Source organism: Beta vulgaris, chromosome 7 (genome assembly GCF_026745355.1).
Source record: "Beta vulgaris subsp. vulgaris cultivar EL10 chromosome 7, EL10.2, whole genome shotgun sequence".
NCBI classification, from domain to species: Eukaryota; Viridiplantae; Streptophyta; class Magnoliopsida; order Caryophyllales; family Amaranthaceae; genus Beta; species Beta vulgaris.
In genome coordinates this window covers 2,908,042-2,935,902 of record NC_079208.1, presented here as the reverse complement: position 1 = coordinate 2,935,902, position 27,861 = coordinate 2,908,042, and the positions used below count along the sequence as shown (strand labels likewise).

The 27,861-nt window shown below is 42.2% G+C and overlaps 2 protein-coding genes across 2 annotated transcripts; both read right to left on the bottom strand.

Moving 5' to 3' along the window:
- Positions 1–501: 501 nt before the first annotated feature.
- Positions 502–16,022, bottom strand: LOC104898274 (IAA-amino acid hydrolase ILR1-like 3). The gene is made up of 5 exons (XM_010685328.4): positions 15,538–16,022; positions 2,845–2,970; positions 2,454–2,747; positions 1,861–1,989; positions 502–1,141 (listed from the first exon to the last, which is right to left on the bottom strand). Exons 1-5 carry the CDS (start codon positions 15,904–15,906, stop codon positions 761–763), a joined length of 1,299 nt encoding a protein of 432 aa, XP_010683630.2. The 5' UTR covers positions 15,907–16,022; the 3' UTR covers positions 502–760.
- A 1,594-nt stretch (positions 16,023–17,616) lies between these two features.
- LOC104898423 ((+)-borneol dehydrogenase 1) lies at positions 17,617–25,041 on the bottom strand. The gene is made up of 2 exons (XM_048633841.2): positions 24,947–25,041; positions 17,617–18,393 (listed from the first exon to the last, which is right to left on the bottom strand). The coding sequence occupies exons 1-2, from the start codon at positions 25,039–25,041 to the stop codon at positions 17,652–17,654; spliced, it is 837 nt and encodes a 278-aa protein (XP_048489798.1). The 3' UTR covers positions 17,617–17,651.
- Between the last annotated feature and the right edge of the window lie 2,820 nt (positions 25,042–27,861).

Genomic DNA, 27,861 nt, shown 5'->3' with positions numbered 1-27,861 from the left:
ATGCACATACGTGAATTCCACATATATGACATTCATCTTTTGACTCATAGCAAATATATATTTATCTCTTGAAAAAATAAAATTATAAACCATAAAAAAAATTGTAAGAAACATATCGCCCCAAAATGCTCCCAAAGGCATATAATAAGATTAGGAGTTCACTCATGGTACACCCGGGTGTGCCATGAGCATAGTATACTCAGGAGGTATTTTTGTAATAAATTAGAACTTCAGGTGTTCATTTGACACCAAATTTGCTCATATGGGTATTTTGCTCATTTGCTCATATGGGTATTTTGCTCATTTGCTCATTTGTTCATTTGTTCATTTGTTCATTTGTTCATTTTGCTCATTTGCTCATTCACTCATTTGGAAAAAATAATTTTGGGTGTACCATGAGTATAATACACCTAGGTGTACTATAAATATTCTTTAAGAGTCTTAACTCCCATCATAATGTAAAAGCTCATTTTCAAAAAAAAAAAAATCTACACCATAAAGGATCCAAAATATACATTTTGTGCATTATTAGTATAACTTCAAATGAGGAAAAGACATACTGGGAAATGACATTAACTTATGGTCAAATTAGACTACAGAACGTCTCATTGACGATCAAAGACAAACATGTAAAGACCTCCGATGCATCAAGGTACTAACACAATAGAGCCACATTGATTAGCTTCTATCTGAACTCAATTAACCACCAATTCTCAAGTCATAGGTACAGTTGTTGGAAAAAACCCTATACACAAGCACCCTATTGACTTTGAATAACGGCATTGTCATGCAAGTAGGACATTGCAACAGCAGCATGAAGTGCAGCACCAATCGGGAGAACGTCCTCATCTACAAAAAAGTATCCCGAGTGCAACGGCTTGTTTGAGTTTAATGTTTTGTTCATTATGCCAATGTTGAATAATGCAGCAGGAATTCTCTGTGAATAGAAGCCAAAATCCTCGGCTGCCATGGTAAATGGGGAAATAAGCACATTTGATTTCCCAAGCAACATTGTACCCGTATCTTTCACATGGTCATACATTTTCTTGTCATTGATAGTCGGTGGATAATTCCTTGCTGTTTCCTCCATGAAGTCCACGGTAGCAGTGCACCGATGGACAGCTGCTTGCAGCACTATGACCTGTTTGATGAACAGATGAAGCAAAGCCGCAAAGGTCATTTGCATATGGTCACATGATCATGCCAGTCAGCACTCACATTGAGTCATATTTCTGACAGAAACTAGTTCATATAAATTTGAACCATGGAGAGTATAAGGTGAATTCAGGATAATCAGGATAAATCAAGATGAAAATAAATGTTGCAGACACAATTGTTATGCAAAAGATTCAGCTGAACTGCTGCTGAAGTGTTCTACCCAGAAAAGCCAGTCTGAACAACATAAGCTAATTCTGCAGTTAAACGACGACTCTTGCAGTTGTTCAACAAACAGAAAAAGTGAAAAACGAAAGAACTTCGAGTTATTTTTCATTCAGTGCATATGCAGAAGAAACATTCATAAGCCGACTAGATGAACAAAAAAATCACTTCTTGTATACGCATCTTTATTTCACATCAGGTCAACATACAACGATTAGTCAATTCGTGCAGGTGACACAAGGAAGCTGATCAGGAAAAAGAGGAAGATTTGACTTTTAAAACACAGCAAAGAGGCACCAATATCATCGAAATGGGCGGGAAAAAGTGTATACAACTTAATGGTCATGGCAAGAGGAAAATGCAAATCTAACTTGAAATGCGAAATGCGAAAGGTAGCCAAGAGAATCAACAAAAATATAACATAGAACTATACCAGCTATTGGGAAAAGCATTTTTTTCTTCAAGTCTAGATTAATTTACCTCTTCAATCCTTCTCTGAAGATTGGACAAACTGTCAGAAGTCGTGCTTCTAAAAGTTCCCCCAAACTTAACAGTCTCCGGAATCACATCTCCTTGCTGGCTCCCTGATATCATGGTCACTGTTACCACCTATATCAATTTATAAGGACCAATCATGATCAGCTGTGCCCCGAATTTTATAGAGACAGCGTCAGAAAACTAGAACAGAGTTGACCACAATTGTAACACAGCAGAAATAAGCAACTATATCAGAATAATCCACTAAGATTGGATATTATACAGCTCCGCATTAATTCTTCTCGTTCTCTGTTTGAATATACAATGCCAAGCGGTATGATATCCAATCTTGCCATTGATATCTTTCATCACGTGTTAGCTATTTGAAAAAATATATTGAAACAGATAAAATATCATTTTTACATAACATGTGGTTTTATATGGAGTATTAGTTATAAAATATTATCAAAATGTCAAACTAGGGTATGTGAATAGTGCAAAAGTTGAACTCTTGCAATTTTTGAAGAGCGCACGAAGTATAGTTTATAAGTCAAAAGTCAAAGATATGTATTAATCAATGGGAAGGAGGAACCTACTCCAGCTTCAAGAGGGTCTGTCTCTCGAGATATGAGTTGTTGCAGTGCCAAGATTGTGGTGGATGCGGCATAAACTGGATCTCTCATTTCACCTTGGCCTTGAATTACTGCAATAAATCTGCCTGCACCAGCAGTGATGGGTCCAGGTCTAGATCCAATTGTTCCTATAGGAGCATAAGGTGAAACATGCAGTCCGAAAATAGCTTGTACATCATCCAACGCACCCTCTTGTATCATAGAGTACGCACCAGCACGACCTTCTTCCGCTGGTTGGAAGATTAGCTTAATAGTTCCCTATAGTTAATATACTTAAACCATCAACAGTTAAATGTAGCAGGTTGTCAGCAAGTAAAGTCATATAAACAAGCTTCCAATGCATGTACATTAGTACCTTCAAGTTTTTTCTCTTCTGTTGCAGCAACTTTGCAGCCCCTAGAAGCATTGTGACATGCACATCATGCCCACATGCATGCATTTTACCATTGTTCTTGCTCTTGTTTCCCCATTCTACCATTTCCTGAACACATGGATCAAAACAAAAACGTCATAATTTTCTAACCCAATCTTAACCTAATTCCTTTAATTCTACTACATGGCATATGCTAATATAAGTTGTAACACTGTACTCAAAGTTAATTCTATTAAACGAACTGTTTCCTTTTCAAAAAAATTCAAAGATACTTATTACTCGAGAAAATATAGGAATGTTTATACACGACAAGCTAGTCTCTCTCCATTTCTGCATTACTATCCTATTATTTTGCATCTTAATTATTCCAATAACCTCTTCGCAATTTAGTTAAGGTTCATCAATGAATCACTATTAGGGAAACTGGTATGGGTTTTCCTTTTCACAAACACTCCATTCTCTCTTAACAACATTGTGTGTCTTACATCTTGTTCTCCGATATCCCTATCATCGATGTTTACTATCAATCACTACATAATAACCCTTCTTAGTAACTTTTCCTCTCACGTATCCACTTTTTCACATGGTATTCGGGGTTTTTTGTCCCTCATATGTCTCTACTTTCCCCATTGCCTTAATATTCTCACTCTTTGAATTTAATAAAACAAATATACATGTTCATTACACGGGCTAAAAGCTAGTTTACACAAATTATAAACCATAATTCTCTAAGATAATTACTCCTTATTGCATCACATCCTCATATTAATCTTCATATCATGTAGATCAATTCTCTTAGTAATCAATTTCCTTTCTACAACTAAAATCACTCCAAAAAAACCTATGACTGTTAGTCTGTTATTTCCCTCTATCCCACAATATTAAGCCACATCTACCGTTCATGATCAACTTCATACATTACTTTCCATAATTATATCATAACAAAATTTTAGAAATAAAAACTCTATTATAATTTATGCTTAGATAAACTTAATAACATAATTTAATATATAACTAAAAATTCTATTGTGCTCCCATGAGCACGACCATGCACCTAGTAAATTTGTTCCATTTTCGATGAATAAATGTTTCATTTCAGCAAATATTCATTTTAAGCATATCTTTCAGCAAAAAATATGTTCTATTTTTCGTAAAAATTGTTCTATTTTCATTAAGCAAATGTTCTATTTCAACAAACATTTGTTTTAAGTTTTGTTTCTGTCTAGAAATTAAGGTTAATGGTCTGTGCTGAACAAGTTCTTAGGTCCGAGCTGGGTTGATTATCAGTTTACCGGAAACCTGCAAAACACAGAAAAACTACCCCGGGGGTTGTTCCGGGATCGCCCCTCCGACGCTCAAGTCAGTAGATGATTGAGGTAGAGAGAGAATCTAGAGTGAGAAGCTCAAGTTAGTTAGGTGAGTATTCAATACCTTTGCATTGATGGGACAAGAGGTATTTATAGTGGTGAGAATTTCCATAAGGTGGTGTGCTGGACATGACAGCTCACTTGGGGATTGGTGATACCTTTTCATAGGGTGATTCTGGTGGGACCCACGATCTTTAGGTGGCGGTGCCACGTGACATGATTTCCTTGGAAGGATTTAATGGGCCCAAACATTTAGCCCCACGCCGGGAAGGGGCAGAAGGGCCGTCCGACCGGGTGAAGCCCCCTGGTGGCGTAGAATTCCTTCACCTGACCAACCTTAGTAGGGAAAGCCAGAAGGAGACCAGGTCGGACACGTGCCGACCAGGTCTTTGATCCGCAGGTTCCATTAGACCGACCTCCATGAAGGGAGATCAGAAGGAGACCAGGTCGGGAAGGCGCCGACCAGGTCCATGATATTCGCCGGTTCAACTAGGCCGACCTCCATGAAAAGGGGGGGCAGAAGGAGACCAGGTCGGGAAGGCGCCGACCAGGTCTGGGATATTCGCCGGTTCAATTAGGCCGACCTCCATGAAGGGAGGCCAAAAGGAGACCAGGTCGGGGAGGCGCCGACCAGGTCTGGGATATTCGCCGATTCAATTAGGCCGACCTCCATGAAGGGAGGCCAAAAGGAGACCAGGTCGGGGAGGCGCCGACCAGGTCCGGGATATTCGCCGATTCAAATAGGCCGACCTCCACGAAGGGAGATCAAAAAGAGACCAGGTCGGGGAGGCGCCGACCAGGTGCTCTTAGCCCCAAGCAGCCCGAACAGGGGCTAACGAGCCTTGGAGTGGCCGACCAGGTGCTTTCTAGTACCTGGTTGCAAAGGGGAGTTGTGGAGACCTGGTCGGACAATGGGCAAAGTAGCTCCATGCGACCGACCAGGTTCTAGATGGACGGGCGCCGCTCGGACAGGGGCTAACATGCCCTGGAGAGGCCGACCGGGTGCTCCCTAGCATTTAGCAAACTTGGCTAAGTGAAGGGAACAAGCAGAGACCAGGTCGGGCAAAGGGTGATGGAGCCCCAACTCGACCGACCGGGTTCCGGATGGGAGGGTGCTGCTCGGACAGGGGCTAACAAGCCCTGGAGAGACCGACCAGGTGCTCCCTAGCACTTAGCAACATTGGCTAAGTGAAGGGAACAAGCAGAGACCTGGTCGGGCAAAGGGTGATGGAGCCCCAACTTGACCGACCGGGTTCCGGATTGGAGGGTGCTGCTCGGACAGGGGCTAACAAGCCCTGGAGAGACCGACCAGGTGCTCCCTAGCACTTAGCAACATTGGCTGAGTGAAGGGAACAAGCAGAGACCTGGTCGGTCAAAGGGTGATGAAGCCCCAACTTGACCGACCGGGTTCCGGATTGGAGGGTGCTGCTCGGACAGGGGCTAACAAGCCCTGGAGAGACCGACCAGGTGCTCCCTAGCACTTAGCAACATTGGCTAAGTGAAGGGAACAAGCAGAGACCTGGTCGGGCAAAGGGTGATGGAGCCCCAACTTGACCGACCGGGTGCTGGATTGACGGGCGCTGCTCGGACAGGGGCTAACATGCCCTGGAGAGGCCGACCGGATGCTCCCTAGCACTTAGCAAACTTGGCTAAGTGAAGGGTGTGAGTAGAGACCTGGTAGGGCAAAGGGTGATGGAATTACGGTTTCTCCTTGCCCGACCAACAACCGAGGATAACGCTTGTTGAGCCCGAGAGGGTGGCTTTGAGCTGGAAGCCAGTGGCTTGCCACATGGCGCTTCTCAGCTGGGTAGTTGAGCTGGATGGGACTTTCTGGAAATTTTGACGTTTCATCTTCCATTGGCCATGTGGAGGCACCTGATTGGTTTATGGAAAGACGCGTCCCGAGGCACGCCTATATATTTGTATGGAGAGGAGAGAGAATTCATTTGTGCGAAATCTTCTTTAAAAATTCTTCACTTTCTCTCTCTAAAAGCTCTCGCTTCTCTCTAAGTTTCTGCAATTTCTCCGGTTTCCGTCGTCCGACCAGGTACGCTCTTGCTTTTTTAGTTTTATTTCGCTTTTTCTTTTCAATAACCTCGGCCGACTCCCTTGTCAATACAATAATGGGAGAATCGTCCGAGTCGGTGACACCTCCGACCTCACCTCCCTACAATCGGTTCGAGGAGGTGAGGGGGATGGGAATAACGTTGGTGTCGACCTTAATAAGTTGCCCCGACCCCTCGGCCGTTCCGACGCGGTTCTGCTTCCGAGCCCCTCATCGTCACTAGAGGAAGAGGCCGAGGGCGCTGTTCCCTTCCCTTGGGAAGTGTCCCTGGCCTTTTCTTCTAAAGCCAGTTACTTAGATAAATACCTTGCTGATGGTGTAGTGAGGGTGACGATGTCGGATAGCGAAGAAGTGTCAACCTCAGGCCGACCGGAGTTTCCAAATCCGGATCCGAAAGGGGGACCGGGGTCCAAGTTTCCGCTCCCTGCACTGATGAAGGCCCTTATTGATGATCCGAGGGGGCAGGCTGCAAGGTTTCAGATAAGGGACCCCTATATGCTTGTCCGACCGGAGGCCCATCACACGGTTCTCACCCCCCCTCCGGGCTGTACCGCAGTGTATTACAAGTCTATGGAGATGGGGCTCCGGTTTCCACTGACTTCCTTTGTGAAGGAACTCCTCAACGCCTACAATCTGTGCATAAGTCAAATCTCTCCGAACTCTTGGGGAAGTATTGTTGCTGTTCAGACAGTATGTGCTATGTTGAGCGTCCGACCAACCGTCAGACTATGGCGTAATATGTTTAAGCTGGTCGAGATGTCGGCTGGGGACAATGGACCAGGCTGGTGGTATTTTCAAGCCCGACAGGGCTACAAGGTGGCGCTTGACTTGCCCACTTCTCAGAAAGGGTTTAGAAGAGAGTTTGCCTTCGTCTTTTTCGGAGGGGACTGGGGGATCCCTACAGTCCGACCGGATGTCGAACCCAACCACGAGCTTAACTTTAGGGTTCCGGAGATGTCCGAGGAGGAAGCCATTGCGGCTATTTACTTACAAACCGAGGCCCAAATAGTTCAAGGAGGGGAGGTTTACGTGGCCAGCAATTGGATTCCGAGCTGCCGCCTATTCAAGAGCGAGCACTTGCTATCTGCAGTCGGGCTGAGCCGGACATTTCCCCGGGGTAATCGGCCGAGGGGGTTGTTTAACTTGTTTTTGTTTGCACTTGCAATTTCTCATATTTTGTTGTTTTTGCAGCTTGCTCTTTGACACGTCTCCTCAAATCCGATCCCGAAATGGCTGAGAAGTTGAATTATGCAGCAATGAGGGCGGCCCAGCTTAAGGCTGAGTTGAAGGCAAAAAAGATCGGAGTCCCCAACCCTCCAAAGGTATGTCTCGGGTTTTGGCCGAGTACTCTTTCTTGCTAGTTCCGAGCTGATCTTGAAACTTTGCAGGATCCGTCGAAGCCCAAGGCTTCGAAGAAAAGGAAGGAGCGGGATCCGCATAAGGTGGCCAAGACCGAGAAGGCGCTGGCCAAGGCTCAGGACGAAAAGGCTAAAAAAGCCAAGTCTGTTGAAGTTAATAGTCCCCGACCAGAGGACCGGGCGGAGAAATCCGAGGGGACTCACATTTCTGTCCACTCGGAGGATTTCCGACCGGTTCCGAGTCCTCAGTACACGCCGGCCGCTCGCGCCCCATGACGACCCGGAGGAGCTTAGCCTTGCCCTGGCTAGGCCTTTTGGCGAACTGGATGCCCACGGGCTCGACACTCGCTGGACCAACGCTGTTGAGTGCCTGTACAGCGCTCCGATCGGAGTACATCGCTCAGACCAGTGGTCCGGAGGAGACCAATGACTTGTTTCGCAGTTGGGCTGAGGTGAGTTCTTCGGCTGCTTTGTGAATTTGCTTAAGTTTTTACACTGACCATTTGTTTTGTTATTTAGTTCTCCGCTCGGCTGGTCAATGTGGCCAGGAACAAGGTCCATTTGGCCGAGAAGGTTTCTGACTTGGAAGCCAAGGGCAAGAAACACTTCACTGCGCTCCACGCCGCCGAGCAGGCTCAGAGGGTAGCCGAGGCGGATCTCGCCCACGCCAAGCGATGCATTGCTCGGGATCAGGATGATTTCAAGGTCGAGCGGGCGCAATGGGCCGAGGCCAAGCAGAAACTCATCAAGGAAAAGGATGAGGTTGTGATCGCCAAGGTTGCTGCCGAGGCCCAGGTAGCGGAAGCGCAGACCAAGATCACTGATCTGCAATTCAAGTTGGCCGAGCTGGAAAAGGCCTCGAAATCCGAAGATGAGTGGTTCGCTGGCTGGAAGGAGACCAAAGCCTGCGAATTATTTGTCAACGAGGTCGGATCTAGTGCCTAGCAAATGGGGGTAGATGGCGCCCTCAAGAGGATGAAAGCGGCCCTGGAGAGATCGCATCCTTCTCTTCCTTGGTCCGAGGTCATGGGGAGCTACGAAGCTCTTCTGAAGGAGGAGGATCAGGCCATCCTATCTGAACTGCATATTGGCCTCTCGGATGATGACGATGATGGTGATGATGAAAAGGATGCTGAGGAAGAGGCGGTGGCTGATGAGGGACAAGACCAAGGGGTGGCCAGGTCCGAGGAGCATCATGGAAGCACCAATGATCCGACCGACGCCCCTGCAGCTTAGGCTTTGTTTTGACTTGTATTTTGTTTTTCTTTTTGCTCTTAGCCTTGGTAGTACCAAGGTTTTAGGATGTAATATTTTTCTAACTTTAATGAAAAGTCTTCTTTATTTTATCCGAGCACCTTTTATTATTGTCAATTGCAATTTTTGCTTCAAGTATAGATTCTCGAACTGGTTAAGTTTTGCTTGATAATGCTGGTCGGATTTAACTCGAACAACTTGCGATTGAAACTGGTTAAGTTTCGAAAGAATATAGTTGGTCGGACTAAATTCGAGCACTTAAAACTGGTTAAGTTTAATTCGAACAATTGAAATGACTGGTTAAGTCTTTTTATTAACTTAGAAGATTGACTGGTTAAGTCTTACAAACCGAGTGACTACATGCCACGTCTGGCCAGTATCTCGGCTATATGCCCCTAATTGCAATTGACTATACATAGTATTTCTTTAATTGTCCAGATTCCATGGCCGAGCAAGTGGTATGCCTTCAGGATTCTCGAGCTGAAATGTACCAGGCTTGATGATTTGGTTACTTGTAAGGACCATCCCAGTTGGCCCCTAGCTTGCTTTTAGATGTGATAGCCCCGTAGCTTCGACTTTCCTGACCACCCAATCTCCGAGCTGGATCGGCCTTGACTTGACTCGACGATTGAACTGCCGAGTTACTCTTTGCTTGTAGCGGATCGACCTTAACAATGAGTTGCCCCTTGTTTCTGGCAGCAGGTCGAGGTTGACAGGCTTTTCTTCTTCATTTTGCTCGAAGTCATAAAAGGTGATCCGAGGCGATGGGATACCGACCTCTACGGGCAGTACTGCCTCACTACCATAGACCAGTCCGAACGGGGAGTGTCCCGTTGCTTCCTTTACCGTTGTCCGAGCAGACCACAAGACTCCAGGTAGGTCGTCCACCCAAGCCCCTTTCGCTGCGTCAAGTGATTTTTTGATCCCCTTGAGCACTATTTTATTGGCCGCTTCGGCTTGGCCGTTAGTTTGTGGTCGGGACACAGCAGAGAACCTGGTCTGTATCCCAAAACGGGCACAATATTCCCGAGTTGGTCCACTATTAAATTGCCGACCATTGTCCGAGACCAGGGCTCGGGGAACTCCAAACCTTGTGATTATGTTCCTCCAAATGAAGGCTTGCACTTGTTTGTCAGTGATGGAGGCAAGGGGTTCGGCTTCAGTCCACTTGGTGAAATAGTCTATGGCAACTATCAAGAACTTCCGCTGACCCGATGCTGGTGGGAACGGGCCGAGCAGGTCCATGCCCCATTTGTCAAATGGTAGAACTGCTTGAATGGGATTGAGGGGGTAGCTGGGGATCTGGGAATATCCGAATGGATTTGGCAAGATGGACATCTCTTACCAATTCTTGTGCATCTGCCTTGGGGTAGGCCAGTAATACCCAGCCCTTAGAGCTTTTCCTGCTATGGTTCTCCCCCCTTGATGGCTACTACACGCCCCTTGGTGTATTTCCCTTAGGATGTAATTTCCTCTTCAGGGGTTACGCATTTCAGCATGGGTGCGTGTATGACTTCTTGTAGAGCTGCTCGTCATGCCATAAGAACCAACCTGCTCGGTGCTTGATCCTTTCGGCTTCTTTGACATCTGTTGGGAGGACTCCATCCCTTAAGTATCCGACCACCTCATCCATCCAAGTGGCCGTTCGGTCTAGAATCAGCTGTTCTTTGGCATTGATGCTGGGCTGGCGAAGCACCTCCCACATGATAGTCCGAGGGGCTGACCCCTCTGCTGAACTAGCCATACGAGCCAGAGCGTCGGCTTGCTGATTCTCCGACCTGGGTATGTGGCTGATACGGAAATGGGAGAGTTTTTTGATGGACTCTTGTGCCTTAGCCAGATACATCCTCATATTGTCCTCCTTGGCCTCGTACTCCCCGAGACCTGACCCACTATAAGCTGTGAGTCTGATCGGGCCTCAATGGCCGTGGCTCCTGCAAGAATGCACAGCTGAAGTCCGAGGATGAGTGCCTCATATTCCGCTTCATTGTTCGACCCCAGGAACTCGAATTTGATTGCATACTCCATTTTTTCTCCGACCGGGGGCTTAAGCACTAGCCCCGCCCCACATCCTGACTTGGTGGAAGAGCCATCCACGTATAGCTCCCACTCTTCATTCTGGCCGACCGGGGGCCGAGTTGTGCATTCAGTTATGAAGTCCGCCAAGGCTTGAGCTTTGATGGCCCTTCTGGGCTCATATTCCAGGCCGAAATCAGCCAACTGGTCAGCCCAATCAGTCATCCGACTGGAGTGGTTCCTGCTTTCTATGACCTTGCGGAGAGGCTGTCCGGTAAGGACCTTGATTTGATGGGCTTGGAAGTATGGTTTCAGCTTTCTGCTTGCCATGACGAGGGCGAAGACCATCTTCTCCACCTCACTATATTTTGCTTCTGCCCTCGGAAGGCATGGCTTATGAAGTAGACCGGGTGTTGCGTCCCTTCCCTTTCGGCTACCAGAACAGCACTTAGGGCGTATTCGGATACGGCCAAGTATCAAACAATGTTTCCCCCGGCAAGGGGGACATGAGCTTGGGAGAGTTGACAGATGAAGTTTGAGGGAGGCGAAGGCTTGCTCAGCTTCTTCGTCCCATCGAACTCTTTTCTCTTAAGGGCCTTGAAAAAGAATAGGCTCTTATCAGCCGACCGTGATAGGAACCGTCCAAGGGCAGCTAGACATCCGGTTAGGCGCTGCACTTCCCTGACGTTCCGGGGGGATTTCATTTCCAGAACTGCCTTGATCTTGTCGGGGTTGGCCTCAATGCCCTTTCATCTACCAGAAATCCGAGGCACTTACCCCCTTTCACTCCGAAGACGCACTTTTTAGGATTGAGCATCATACGATACTTCCTTAGTGTGCTCAGCGTCTCCCTCAGATCGTCTGGGTGGTCAGAGTGGGCCTTGCTTTTGACGATCATGTCGTCAACATACACCTCGATGTTCCGCCCAACTGATCACTGAAAATTTTATTAACTGTCCGCTGGTAGGTGGCTCCGGCATTTTTCAGTCCGAATGGCATCATTTTATAGCAGTATACCCCTTGCGGGGTGGTGAAAGCGGTATGAATCCGATCATGTTCCGCCATGGGAATTTGGTGATAGCCTGCATTAGCATCCATGAAGCTTAGAAGGGCATGACCAGCTGTCGAATCGACTAACCTGTCTATTTTGGGCAGAGGATGGTTGTCTTTCGGACAGGCCTTGTTCAGGTCTGTGAAATCCACGCACATGCGCCAAGCCCGCTCGGCTTTTTCACCAATACACGTTAGCCAGCCATTCCGAGTACTGGCATTCCTCAATGAATCCTGCCTCGAGCAGTTTTTTACCTCCCTGCGGCAGCTTTGCACCTTTCCGGACCTTGATGCCTTAGCTTTTGCTTGACCGGCTTGTATCCCTCCTTAATGTTCAGCTCATGACACATAATTTTGGGGTCAAGTCCCGGCATCTCTGAGGCCTCATAGGCGAACACGTCCTGGTATTCCCTGAGCACTTGCACACTTGTGCTCTTGTTTCTGGGTTTAGGGCCTTGCCCACTCTTACAGTCCGACCGGGTTCTGTCCCGATCTCTACTTCTTCGTCTTCCTCAGCTGGCTGAGGTCGTTCGTACTGTTTGGGGTTTTCTGTTATGTACACCCCAAGTTCCTTGGTGAACTTTCTTCCCTTTTCCTCTTCTTCGAGTCCTCTTGGACGTCGATCTCAGTTCTGCTCTTTAAGCTATTAACATAGCATTCTCGTCCAGCCTGTTGATCTCCCTGAATTTTTCCGACCTTCCCCTCATCTGTTTCGAACTGCATGAGGAGTTGGTACGTGGAGATAGCAGCTTTTGTTTTGTTCAGAGTGGGTCGCCCCATTATTATGTTGTATGGGAGGGGGATGTCGACCACTAGAAAGTCGATCGGTAGGCTTCTGCCTTTGCCTTTCTCACCCATCCGAGTAGGGAGCTTTATCGATCCCACAGGTTGTACCGAGTTACCCCCGAAGCCTATGAGTGGCTGGTCGAGTGGTATGACATCCTCTTCGCTGTATTTCAGCTTTTTCAGGCATTCTAAAGTTATGATGTCAGCGGACGACCCACTATCAACCAAGACTCGCCTTACCCGGGAGTTGGCTACCTTGAGCTCGATGACCAGGGGGTCATCATGGGGTACGCTGACTGGTCGACTGGATTCCCCGAAGGTCATCACAGGACAGTCCGACCGGCTTGGTTTGACCTCGAGTACTTGGTGCTTGAGGTTTTGGAGATGAGCTTTCCTGGCTCGGCCGGTTAGGCCCCCGAAGCGAAGCCACCCGAGATGACCCCAATGTAGCCTTCAGTATCCCCACTATTGGACTGACCGACCTTCTGCTTCCCTTCTCTTCACTCGTGTGCTTGAGGTAGCGGTTCAGCTTCCCCTGGTCAGCTAGATTGTCCAACCCTTCTTCAGCTCCCTGCAATCTTTGTGGTATGACCACATTCCCGGTGGTACTCGCACCACTGGCTTTTGTCCCTCCGGTAAGCTGAGGTCCGGATGGGTTGGGGATTGGGCAGCATGGACTTGTGCTTGATGTCCAGGTATATTTCTCTTCTATTTTTATTGAAACGAGGGTCGTTTCCATGATCAGTAAACCTATCCGACCTACCGCCCGTTTTCTGCTGTTTGGGCTGATCTCTGTTTCCTTCTTCCTTTCTCTTCTTACTTCCCTCTTCCGAGTGGCGGCAAATATCCGCCGCTTGGATAAATCTTTGAGCCTTTGCCATGGCCTCTGAGAAGGTTCTGACCTCACTCTCGGCCAATGTCCATCTTAGCCGGCCAGGTTGTAATCCGGACATGAGAGCAGCAAAGGCCACAGCATCCTGCAGGTCGGATACCTTCAGAGATTCCTCATTGAATCTTTTTAATATCGGCTAGACTTTCATTCTTTTCTTGTTTGACCCCCATGAGATGTAAGCTAGTTTTCTTTTGCCTCTTTCCGGCCACGAACTGATGAGTAAACATGTCTTCGAGCACCGAGAAGTCGGTGATTATTCCCGCCGGTAACTCTTGGAACCAATTCAGCGCGAGCCCCTTTAGTGTGGTGGGGAAGAACCGACACCAGGCGGCCTCGCAGCTGGTTTGCACGCTCATCTGAGCTTTGTATGTGGCCATGTGATCTTCCGGGTCGGTTAGGCCCGCGAATGGCTCAATTAGTGGTGTTTTGACCTTCCCTTGGGTCTGGGTGCCAATAATCTCTCGGCTGAACGGAGTCATGAACTTCAAGCTCCCGTTTCCTAGCCTTAGGGGTTTAGATTGAGCGGAGTCGTCGTGTCCTTCCCGTTGAGCCGCTTTGCGGTCTGGGAGCTGACGAGCATCATACCCTTGACTCCGTCGTTTCTCGTTAAGGAAATCCCGAGCGTCTTCCGGCTTGCGACCAGGATTCCCCCTTGGCGATCGGGAGACATGGGTCTCCTCCCTTTGGAGAGCGGCTTCCCGAGGGACCGACCTCTCGCCCAGAGGAGGGCGTTCATCTTGCCGGGAGGGGGGTCTTTGAGACCGAGTAAGCTCTCGAGCAGCCGACCTTTGCCGGTTAGGCTGGTCGTGAAGGGAGCGAGGGTTTCGCTCTTCCCTATGAGAGGGCCTCTGAATGTTGTCCTCACGTTGCTGGAGGTTGAGCTGGTTATGCCCTTGCCCTTGCTGGAGAGTGGTCAGCATCTGCATAATGCTTTGTTGCAAGGTTTGTTGCAGCTGAGCTGCTATGAGTGCAATGTCAGCTGTGAGTAGAGGTTGGGGGTCAGCGCGTTGTATTTCAGAGGGAGAAGGCTGAAGTTCCTGAGAGAGCTCCAGGTTAGGGTCCAGTGTATGAACCGATGGGGATCTAGTTCGTGCTGACCTCCTTGGTTGGGGTGAGGGTTCCCTCTCAGTTTTTGAGGTTGGGTAGATCTGTTACGGGCGTTCTTGGAAGGTGCCATGGCTGACTAGCATAGATTAAGTCCTGCTGAGCAGCAAGAGAGTCTTTCAAATGGTGGCGAAGTAACTTTTTGTACTTCCCCACAGACGGCGCCAAACTGTTTCTGTCTAGAAATTAAGGTTAATGGTCTGTGCTGAACAAGTTCTTAGGTCCGAGCTGGGTTGATTATCAGTTTACCGGAAACCTGCAAAACACAGAAAAACTACCCCGGGGGTTGTTCCGGGATCGCCCCTCCGACGCTCAAGTCAGTAGATGATTGAGGTAGAGAGAGAATCTAGAGTGAGAAGCTCAAGTTAGTTAGGTGAGTATTCAATACCTTTGCATTGATGGGACAAGAGGTATTTATAGTGGTGAGAATTTCCATAAGGTGGTGTGCTGGACATGACAGCTCACTTGGGGATTGGTGATACCTTTTCATAGGGTGATTCTGGTGGGACCCACGATCTTTAGGTGGCGGTGCCACGTGGCATGATTTCCTTGGAAGGATTTAATGGGCCCAAACAAGTTTGTTTTAAGCTTATTTTCAGCAAATTTCATAAATTTGTGTCAAAGTGAACGGTGTAAACACTGAAAAAGTATGAAGAGTGAAAAAGTACATTTGTTACATTTAATTCAGGACGGAGTCAAATATATTAATGACCAAAGTTGTAATCGACAACAAAGTCAAAATGTTGCAAGTAAAACGAAGTCGAAACGAAAAGGGGAAGAGACCTGAATAGGGAGGGCATCCATGTCGGCCCGAAGAGCGAACCAAGGGTGTGACCCGGACCCGATAGACCCGACAATTCCAGTCTTAGCAACGGGCCACCTGTATTCAATCTCCAGCGAGTCAAGCTCCGATCTGATGAGTTGACTCGTTTCAAACTCTTCAAATGCAAGCTCTGGGTTTTCATGGATTCTCCTCCTTACCCTCTTCAACCAATCGAAGAACTCTGGATTTCTTGCTGTTTTCAGTAATTCTTGACCGAGTGAACTCGGTGATTCGGACCCAGAAACTCGGATGAGTTTGACGCCATGGAATTGAGACCAAACCCACAAATGTAGTAGTAGTGTCAACACACAATTGCAGAAACTACCCATGGTTATAGACTCATAGCGTAATAGCTTAGGAGAGAGAAAAAAAATGGAGGAAGAAAATTGGGTTGGTTGGGAGTTAGAGTAAGCAAACACTAATTAGTTGTAATTAGCACTAATTAACAATAATGAAAATCAAGTATGACAAAAGAAGCAATAAAGGGAACACAATGGGAGAATAGACAAAATTTAGATTGAAAGGGAAAAGGATCGGAATTATTATTAGAATTTTTTGTCTTATCTCTAATTTTCAAGTTTTTGTGAGAAACTACATTATCAAAAAATTATTGTCCTAAACTACCTTATGCTAGTTTTCGAAGTTATTTTTGTATTTTTAGTTCAAAATTGTGGGGAAAACAAATTTACCCTTGTGAAAATTGAGGAAGCTGATTGTTTCAATTTTAATTAATATAGAAGAGGATGGTGGATTGGTGGTACAAAGTGTCACATAGATATGAGAAAGAGAGCGCGTGCACACAGGAAAATGGGGAAATTAGGGCGGGGAAAATTTAAAAAAAGTGTTTGAAGAGGTCAAGTGATATAACGTGACATTAAAAAACGAAAAAAAACAAATGTCAACGCCAGAAACTGGCATAATGTAGCTGTCAACAACAAAGTGGTAGAAATAAGGTAGTTTGGGAAAATAATTTTTTCATAAGGTAGTTTCTCACAAAAACATGAAAGTTGGGACAAAAAATCCTTTTTATTAACCCAAAGAAGTATTTATAGTACATCATATAAAACCTAACTTAGGTAGATTAAGGAAAACTATCCTTAACTAAATATAATATTAAGTAATATTATCACTAAACAAACACTTCTAGATTCGTCTGGATAAACACTTCTAGATAGATAGATAGATTTAGGAAATACTTCTATATCTATCCTAATAGAATAACCTCACCAAGCAACCAACTTTGTTTAATACGAACAAATGATTATTACATCAATGAAAGAATGAATTTAATGTTCTTTTCTCTCTCCTTTACTCTTAAAAAAAATTCTCCAAGGTTAATCCTTTTAAAGTCAAAAAAAGGGTGTTTATATTCTAATGATTTAAACATGATCTAAGGGTTCATATTTAATCTCAACTCGCAAATCTAGGTTTACCAACCCTCTAGGTTCCGTAGCTCTTTGTTCGAACACAAACTGCATCCTTATGCAAAAAGAAGCTCCCACACGCACACGGGTTGAGAGCTATCCCTCGGACAAGTGTTTTAAGCAAATTATAAGGTGCGTTTTAAGCAAAGTCACTTAAAACTTAAAGTTCCATACAAAAGAAAATAAATCAAGCCACATGTCAGTTCTTAATAAAACGGACAAATGTTATTACATCATTAAGTGCAGGCCACAAGGATGAGGAGCTAGCTCATGTGGTAGAGCACTCCCCTCTGATCCTTGAGGTCAGGGGTTCGATCCTTACCCCCAGCATTATGTTGGGGTATTTCCTTAGCATGCCTTGTTCCTACAAGGCTAGTAACCTTGGTAGGGGTTAGCCCTTGGACTGACTTAATTTCCCGATCAAAAAAAAAAAAAAAAAAAATTAAGTGCAGGCCACATATCTTTTGGCAAGGCAAGATTATGTAAAACCACAAACCAAATAATTAGATAATTTTTAAGAACCAACAAACTCATTAGACAGGTTTTTATTCATTTCTATGCGTTAATACTTTGTAAATGTAATGAATAGTATTGTACACACTTGCTAACAACATAATACATATCTTGAATAATAGCCAATTCTATGTTTGTCAACTTGATGTGAAAGCCAATGCCATTGAAGAACTCATTGCACTAGATCCACCATCTATAACAAGATTATGACCATTGACAAAAATCCCATCATCACTAGCCAAATATAGAGCTGCCTGAGCGACGTCGGCGGCCATCAGAACTCCTTGAGCCCCACTTAGCCTCGGTGCCATGCCACTGCATACCCCGGATGGGGAGATGCAATTGACTCTTATGCCATGTTGCTTAAGCTCAGCACTTAAATTCTTTGCTAACCCCAAAATTGCATGCTTAGATATTGTATAGGGGTGTGTTGCTATACCTGATATTAATGTGCAAGCACTACAAGTGAACAATATGCAACCATTCTTCCGAGGTATCATGACTCTAGCAGCATGCTTAGCTCCAAAAAATGAACCATATAGGTTCACCCTTAGGGTCCGATCCAAATCCTCTTGAGTCGAATCTAAAATGGACCGGCCTACAGGCCGATCCATGAGCCCTGCATTGTTATACATGATGTCTAGCTTACCAAACTTAGAGATTGTGTAGTCTACTAGATCATGAACTTCTTCTTCTTTAGAGATGTCACAATGGAAGTAAAAGATGTTGTCATTGTTGAGATTTTTGACAATTTTTTGGCCCAAATCATCTTGGATGTCAGCAATTACTACTTTTGCTCCGTTTTCCCAAAATTGTTTTGCAGTACTTGCACCAATTCCACTTGCTCCCCCAGTGATTATCGCAACTTTTCCGTCCAATCTAACAATGTTGCAATACAATTAAATCAGTGATAAATAATGAGTTGATTACCCCTCAAGAGCCTGTTCTCTTCGGCATAAAACAGCTGAACTGAGCTGAAGTGAACTGAATTGAATTGAATCGAACTGAAATGAATAGTGATATGTGAGAGTAAAAGCATTGTCCAGAGCTGAACTGAACTGAATTGAACTGAATTGAACTGAACTGAAAATAAGCTGGGGAGAACAGACCCTCTATGGCTCTATCCAACCATATATGTATATACTCGCTCTTTTTTTTAAAATATAAAGGCATGTATGATATTCGAGGTAAAATTTTGACCGTTTCTCTCAATTTGGCTATTTTTCGGAATTTTGAATGTGAAGCTGAATACAGATGCATCAAGCTCCTCTCTTTTTTTATTATTATCAAATCTCAACTCTATACTAGAGGATATCTTGCTTTTGACTAAGATATTAGGTTTGCCGTAGTCATTAAGGTTTTATTTGCTGGTCTTCTGTTCAAAGCGATACAATATTGTAACGACTAACGAATTACCTAGTTAGTTTCTTTTGGAGATAACAAAATTGAGAGAATCAAAACCTTCTTGAGTTCTCTCCTAATGTATTATTAAAACTTAAAACATTTTGTCTACGAATATATGCATAACATTCTACCAAAAAAATTAATATATTTTGAGAATAATATGCAAATAAATGTCAACTAGTTTCGTTTTCATATATTTTGAGAATTTGAAGAGAGCATTCATCACACAATCAGTTGTACCGTGCATGTGCACCGTACCTTTAAGGCTAAAACTTGTTCATTTTTTTATTTGGAACTCTATGTTTTGTGTGAGTTATGCTTCATTAAAGGATTTCAAATGAGTAATGATAGAAAGAAACCATTAGTGTACCACCCTCACGATACACCCAAGTTCGATAAAAGTTATATACTTTGAATGATATTCACATTTGACATAAATATGACTATATCCCAATATTATCACTTTGTAGTTACTTTATAACATTTTTTTTATAACAATTTCATCATAGAACATTAACAACACGATTCATATATTCTAGGCAATTAAAGTTTAACCCAAAAAATAAAAGTTGCACTTAAGAAAAGTTGTTTATTACCTTCTGTTGGTTTTCGATAAGGATAAAGTGCTCATCTTGCTTCAAATTAATAACGATGGGAATGAAAAAGAAATAGAAGATGACCATGTATGTTTTTTTGGTTGAAAGAATGCAGTTTTATTGTTCATTATATACAAATTACAAAGCATCTCTTTTTTTTATTATTATTAATTTTGTTGAGGGATAACACTATTTGTCTATGTCACTATCAATTGATTACAAAGATTTATGTGTTTGAAATTTTATGGTGGACGTAACATAGGATTTCATTTGACCAAGTTTAGCATCGAATTGTAATCCAATTAGTATATAAATGTAAGATATAAATCTTGTAATGACAACAGCACGAACAATTGCGTTTAAACATCTGCTAATGTCATTGACAATTCAGAATAAAATTTAATTTCTAAGATCACCAATTGGCAACAAACGTAAAAAAAAGGGTCTCGGGATTTTATTGATATCTATTGAAATAAACCATGGAATTTTCCGGTCCGGTCCGGTCCAAGAAAACCCCGAATTTCGGTCCACCGGTCCAACCGGTTCCAGTTTGATCCGATCCTGGACCGGTGCACACCCCCAGGGTCACTTACCCATAGGCCCAACAATTTCTCATGTGATCTTGCCCCTATACATATATATATATAAGGGTAAAATCACATGAGAATGCTCCTTAAATGAGAAATGAGAATGAATCTCAACCACACGATTGGATTAGAGTTACAACACTTGAGATTTGAGAATGCTCCTTACATGAGAAATGAGAATGAATCTCAACCACATGATTGGATTAGAGTTACAACACTTGTTCATTAGAGTTATACCCCCGTAAAAAAAATTTGAGCCCAACAATTTTTTTACTTTTCAAATTTTTTTCTTCTAATATTCATTTTTTAAAGTTACATCTGTTTTTCATTAGAGTTACATCATTTATTCATAAGAGTTATATCGCATAAAATTCATGAGAAATGAGAATGGTAATCCCAATATTAAAAAGAGAATTAATATTTTGCATACTTACATGAAAATTCATTTATTCATAAAAAATTCATGAGAAATGAGAAATGAGAAATGCATACTTACATGAGAAATGAGAATGAATTTTGCATGCTATAACTCTTATGAATAAATGATGACTTTAATGAAAAAGTGATGCAACTCCAAAAAGAGAATATTTTGAGAGTTTGTCTTGTAAGAGACCGTCAACTGTTAAATTAAAATTAGGCAATGGTAAGCCCAATTTTAAAAAGAGAATTAGTCCAATAATAACTAGGTTAATTTCTTTAGGTTATTAGTTTAATTCATTTAGTGATTAGATCTAATTGTAATATAAATTATACCGTCTCTTTTACTAATTTTTGATATTTTGATAGGAACAAGATACGGCACATCTAAGTCCTTCCTAGTTCGTCATAGTTTTGCCTTTGAAAAGTGATATTCTGTGATATCTAAAGGATTGAGATTTGATTTTGCGATTTCTGGGCTTGGGATTCACGGTCCAACAATATATAAGAACTGCTTTCAACATTTCCAAGCAAATCAATCAAAAAGATGGTTTGGACAAATACTAGATACTACATCCATTGCACAATATATTCATCATTTCCCTCTTTTACATGCTTCATAATACATGCACTATTTCCTTTTTTTGTATGTTTTAGAATACATCGTATCCTTTACAATATAATCATATGTTCTTTTTTTTGAGGTAAAAGGAGCAAAGTACTATCATACGAAAATTTAGTTCATTATAGCCCTAGGGTGGGCAACTTCAGTATGGAGTGAGTCCAAACCCATACCTAACATGCTAGAATCCATGTTTTTTTTTTAAAATTCAATTACAACACTCTTTTTCATTACCTTTGGTTTGTGTGTCATATAAAAATGGTGCATTTATTGTGAAATGGACGTAATACTTAATAATAATAAAACATACTACATCCAACATATGAGACACGAGCTTAAAAACCATTCATCGAGGCTACTGTTAAGTGTTTTTTATTTTACATCGGCTAAATCAATTAAGTAGGAGATACTGTAGAAAAACTAAAAGGAAATTTAAAACAAATATGCGCTATATGATAAGCTTGTTGTACTTGCTCTCTAGCCACCTTCACTGTTAAGAAATAGTGTTGTAGTATTTGATTAATGTGGAACAAATCGATGAAATAATAAGAACAAGAAAAGCAATAACGTAGATAAATAAGAGAACACAAGAATTTACGTGGTTTGGTCAAGATAGACCTACGTCCATAGACCATAGGTGGAGGATTCGAGCTTCTTCATTGTGATGGAGAAAAACAGAGAGAATAATACAAGGATTGCTAAAATACTACAGGCTAAAAGTGTGTGTCAAACAATGATCACCAAAAGGGCCGTTTTACAATATAAGAAAACTCTATTAAACCCTAGAATAAACTAACTCCTAGTATCACTCTAATAACAACTTTAAAACTTAGGGTTAAAACAATATAAAAACCCGTGAAAAACGTATCGGGCGCTGCTGCGCGGGCGGGTGCGGCACAAAATTCCAGTTTCATCAGTTCTTTGTAAAACAACCATAACTTTCTCATTTCTCAACAGAATTGGGCATATGACCTGTCGTTGGAAATTCTCGGAACAAGCTATCACCTCCAATTTGAATCATATCAAAACCATTTATAGATTGAGAGATATGTGCATTACGAGTCAACCTTATGTCATTTTCACAAGATTTCAAGTCACGAATAACAATTCTCTTCCTTGGCTTGAAACAACCAACCAATCAAGATAACTCCACCTTGAACTGAAAACCAAAAAATGATGCTCACCATAAACATAGAACCTCTACTTTAAACAAAATTCCATAAGCCTTCTCACTCTAGGCAAACAAGAACGGACATCTTCTATAAATTGTGTACTAATGCATCTTCGAACACAAAACTCCATACACGAAACTATCACATGGCCTAGATTGAGAGTATAAGGTCACCAATGCAAAGCATGTTTATTCAAATTGACCAAACTCTTTTCAAACACTTTTTCGTCTTAACAACAAACTTAATTAAGCAATTCCAGAAAAATTAAATTACATCAATAATTTCTAAATTGCAATTGTACTTGACAAAACTGAATAGTACCAAATTGAGATAAGAAATAGCATAACTAGAACAACATCTAATGCATAACCAAGATTGCTATTGTATAACAAACTCAAAAGCAATCTATCATTGACTCCATAATAGCAAAATCCATGCGGTTTCTTGTTTCACTTAAAGATTTCAAAGGGCACCAAACATGAAGAGATTGTAGATACTGCAGCCCTAGAAACTTGTAACCCTAAAGTGCAAGATCATCATCAAGAACATCATTGGCGATATTTGCGGATTGGACTTTCCTCATTCTTCTTCTTTAATTTCCAACAACCGGCATTGACATGACCTTTCACGTGACAATAGTTACAAATTTTATTTTTTGCCAAAAACATTCCCCCATTGGCAACCAAAGCATTAGTTTGAGAAGGATTAATAAATATTAACCAACTTATTGTCAATTAAATCTCTCTGAGTTAAGGCATCCTTAACATCCTACAAACTCAAATCATCTCTACAATACAATAAGTATCTCGAAAATGCTTATGAACATGGTAAAGAACACAACAATAATTAACCTAATAGTCATATCCTCATTATCAATGTTTTGCAAATCCATAACAATTAAAGGTGATCAAGATTAGCGCGGCCTGACCCAATTTTGGGAGGGTTTTGTGCATGTTATTTCAGCTCGTGGCCGGGCTCGATTTTTCTGGCAAAAATCATGGCTACGGGCAACCTAGATTTGGAAAAATAGGCCAAATTTTGTCCCGTCTTGAAAAGCCCTATAGGCTCGACCCGAAATACCGGGCTTTGGTGCGTATTTTATGGCCCACGCCTTGGCTCGGCCCAGCTTGCGGCTTCGGCCCGAAACGAGCCAGTTTTTTTTGGCTAAAGCCCGGCCCATGATCACCTCTAATAATAATAGAGAAGAATTCATCTAAATGAGACTGAAATGGTTTACCTTTTTCTAGACTGAGATCATGAAGTCTATATTATTTGAGCCCATGATCACATCGATGTTCTGCAAATCCATATAAAGTGACTCCAACTTCAACCACAAACCAGCAGCAGTCGTGTCTTGGCAACCTCTCTCAAGATATCATTATAAATACGTACTTGAATTGCCGAAAGAGCCTTGAATCGATCTCCTCCCACTAATCACCCGTCATACCCGAAGGCTTTTTGGATGCACCTTCAAGAATCTTGTGACAACCACTTTGAACCTAGGTGGCTTTCATCTTCAATTGCCATAGGCCAAAATTTACTTGCCTATCAAATTTCTCAATATCGAATTTCATTGGCATAATTTAATCAAAACTCATCTATGAACACCTAAGACCTTAAAACCTTGCTCTTGATACTAGTTTGTTATGAAAAAGAGGTGTAGTTTATGATCAATACGGAGCAAATCAATGAAATAATAAGAATGATAAAAACAATAATGAAGATAAATAAGAGAACACAAGGATTTACGTGGTTCGGTCAAAATAGACCTACGTCCACAGGTGGGGGAATCGAGAGTTTCTTCAGTATGCTGGAGAAAAACAAAGAGAATAATTACAAAGAATCCTAAAATACTAGAGGTTAAAAGTGTGTATCAAATAATGACAACAAAGGGGGTCCTTTTATAACATAAAAAACGTAACAAACCCTAGAATATAATATGCACAAAACCCTGAAAGAAATCGCGCATCTCGCGTCAAAATCTCTGCCGCCCGATCGGGTCGAGCGAATCCGATCTGCTCGATCGGGAGGTCATTTTCTTCACACTAGCTAACATTTCGGGCACGATCGGGCTCTATTTGTCTGGTTGTAAATCGCCAAGGGAGCCCGATCGGGCGTGAGACGAAATTTCAGTTTCGACAGTTCTTCGTAAAACAACCTTAACTTTCTCATTTTTCAGCATAATTGGGCATATGACCCATCGTTGGAAAGATCTTAGAACAAGCTATCACTTTCAATTTTTATCACATCAAAACCATTTATATATTGACAGATATATGCATTCAAAGTTAGCCTCATACCATTTTCACAAAATTTCAAGCACTAGTAGAAAAAGGACGATTTGCGTCCCCTTAATTGCGTCGCACAGAGACGGAAGCGACTCACAGTTAGGATTTGCGTCGCATGTGCGAAGCTGTGCGACGCAAATCGCAAAAATCTCCCCAACAGGTGGACTAATGTGCGTCGCACCTACAGAGCATGCGACGCACATTGATCATGTGCGTCGCACCTATATAGCATGCGACGCACCAAACGTTTTCAGCATATATAAAACTCTCTAGCATGCGACACACATTAACCCCTAAAATTTCTCTCTCCCTCAAACTGGCGTCTCTCTCTCTCTCTCCCTCAAACTGGCGTCTCTCTCTCCCTTCAATTTCTCTTCTACGGCAGTCGACGATGACATCTCCGGCGACGGAATCTTCTGCACAGACCACAAATTCTCCCATCTTATCTTATTCTCCGTCGCACAAATCTCCGGGATCTGCGCTTTTTGCCTCCCTCAAACCCTAAAAAAATCTCAGTTTCATCATCCCTCTCTCACCCTCACCCTCACCCTCTCATTCTCCCACTCTTAACCGTCGCTCCGTGCCGTTCCGTAGTCGGGGTGTTTGATTCTCCGGCGAACAACGAAGAACCGCAACGTGTGTCTCCGGCGAACAACGAAGAACCGCAACCTGGTTCGTTTGTTTTCCTTTTAATTTTTTAGATCTAATTTTATGTTTTAATTGTCATATCTGAAAATTCTTATTTTCATTTGCAGATTTGTGTTTGATTCTTCTCGAAGTCTTCTTCGTCGGAAAAAGAGATTTCAAGAACAAGATTTGAAGAACGAGATTTGAAGAAGAACAAGGTTTTAGGCGATTTGTATTTTTTTAAAATATATTTAGTGAAATTGATGTCTGTTGGATTTGGTTTTTTTTAGGTTTAGTATTTTAGATTTGAAGAAGAACGAGTATTTTTGTTTTTTTAGGCGATTTTTATTTTTTTAAAAATATATTTAGTGAAGTATGTGTGTACTAAAGCATTATGCAGTATATTCAATTTGTAAGTACTATTATCAACTGTTTAGATGATTTCTTAGGAGACTATTATCACCTGTTTCCTCGAATGCAGTACTAAAGCATTACGCTTTGGTACTGCTTTTTTTTATTTTTTACAGTACCTTATTTGCGTCGCACATGGTGTATAGTGCGACGCAGATGGGTGATTTGCGTCGCACTTCGTGCCATGTGCGACGCAAATTCCCCCTATATCGTGCCTTGTTGTGCTGAGAAGAATAATTTGCGTCGCACCATATACGGGGTGCGACGCAAATAGCTCAACCATCTGCGTCGCTCAGCATACGACGCGGATCATGTCTGGGCTATCTGCGTCGAGGCCTTTAGCGTCGGACCCATGTGCGACGCAAATAGGCGCCTCACATCCGACGCAAATTGCCTTTTCTGTACTAGTGAAGTCACAAATAACAAGTGGAATTAGATATGTCTATTTTTCTATCTCTTGATTCAAAATCGAAGTAGGTATGAAAAAGGATCTTAGAGTGTTTAGGCTTGTGCCACGAAGGTCTTTTAATGCCTTCTTTTTACTTTTCAGTGGAGTTATTTTACAAAGACTTGTGATGGTAAGTGTTCTATATAGGAAATGCTACGCGTTAGACATTACTATGTTGGCTATGTGTTTGAAAAGTATTTCAAGTATATTAAATTTTGAGGTGCTAGAATTTTTTAGGTATTATAATGACTAGTAGTGTTTGGAGAGTACCTAACATATAATTTCAAATGGTTAAAAATTTTCACTTTTCAAAATCAGGTGATTAAAATTTTGAGATTTTTTTTAAAAATTCTGTAACAATTGGTTTTGCCAAAAGAATCTATCAACTTAAGCAACTAATTTCGCGAAATTATGAAACTAAACATTTACTTTATCTTTTTAGCTAACTTATTAGTTTCACTTCCATATTTTCAACTTACATTGCTAAATTTAGTCATTTAGGTATCTTTGTTATGTGAAGAAATAACATGAGATATAAGCACACATGATTTAGTTTTTCAGGCTAGGTGCATGGAACCATTATTTCACGTATTTCATGTTGCATCTTGTTATTTTTGTGTGAAAGTCGCTCAATGATGATGTTGTCATGAAGAAGTCATTTAATATTGGGAATGGTTCAGCGTTGGCCATACATGCATGGGGATAACTGATAAGATTCGTATCGGACAGGCTACAAAATCATGCTATTTGTAACTCCTAATGTTCCTCACTCTTTCAACTCCACGTAGCAAGGTAGGAGTACAACTCTTGCCATTTTGCCAACCCTAATAAATTAACGTTGCTATTCCCAACTTTAAGTCCAAACTTATAGGAGTTTTAATTAAGGGGGTATGGAAGGGTTATGGAGTTGGTTTTGTGCATGGTATATTATTTAAAGGATGTTGATAATATGGAAAAGTTATGGAGTTGAGAACCATTAAGGAAAAAAAATATATAAGACTCACTAGCATTAGACATAAGTTATGATCTCCATTCATTCATTATAAATAATGACAAGAATGCATACAACTTGTGGAGCCGTGCTAGTAGTTTTGGAGGAGCGTTGTGACTTGTGATTTTCACTGTATCGGAATAGCGTGAATTCATTTCTCATTACATTGAAATAAGTACATTAATGTTAATTTTTGCAATAGTATATCAATTGTACGCATTTGGGGTAAGATTCTTGTCCTTTTTCCCACTTTCAACAAGTATTATTTGTATAGTTGATATAAGTTAGGTTAACTTGTGAAAGATTAGATCCAATCCATACTTCTTCTTACCAAAGTAAATTCTTTGCACAATTTTGATACCTAAACTTTGTTGTCTTTTAAAAAAATGGTTGTATGTACACTTATTGAGTATTGATTATACGATTCAGGAGTTCAGAAGAGCATCAATAGTCCTATGGGACAGTAGCCACATGGCAAGTTGCTCCTGGACTTCTGGTTCTCAAGTAATTCATTGTGGCAGTGAAGAAATCATAAACACTTGCCATATCATCTACCCTTTTCATTCTAAAAGCAGCTAAAGTTTTCACTCCCTTCCATACTTTACCTATGTGTTTATTATGTTTGTGCTTATAGCATGTGAGGAAAGAGAACATAAGAGAGTAAAATTACACCCACCCATTATTGAAGTGTCATTTGGTTAATTATATAAGAAGTAAAAAAATTTAGGAAGAAGTTTTTTTTTTCATGTATAAGCATCTTTTAGGAATTATAAAATGTTGTTTG

What these genes read in the sequence shown, in the direction of transcription:
- LOC104898274 (XM_010685328.4), bottom strand. Translation starts at nt 15,906, where the DNA reads ATGGGTAGTTTCTGCAATTGTGTGTTGACACTACTACTACATTTGTGG. An exon ending in TGGATGCCCTCCCTATTCAG is followed by an intron (nt 2,971 to 15,537) that starts GTCTCTTCCCCT and finishes CCATGTGTTCAG; the next exon opens with GAAATGGTAGAATGGGGAAA. An exon ending in TTCAGAGAAGGATTGAAGAG is followed by an intron (nt 1,142 to 1,860) that starts GTAAATTAATCT and finishes TTCATCAAACAG; the next exon opens with GTCATAGTGCTGCAAGCAGC.
- LOC104898423 (XM_048633841.2), bottom strand. Translation starts at nt 25,041, where the DNA reads ATGGGAGAATTTGTGGTCTGTGCAGAAGATTCCGTCGCCGGAGATGTC. An exon ending in GAAGGGAGAGAGAGACGCCA is followed by an intron (nt 18,394 to 24,946) that starts GTTTGAGGGAGA and finishes CAACATTGTTAG; the next exon opens with ATTGGACGGAAAAGTTGCGA.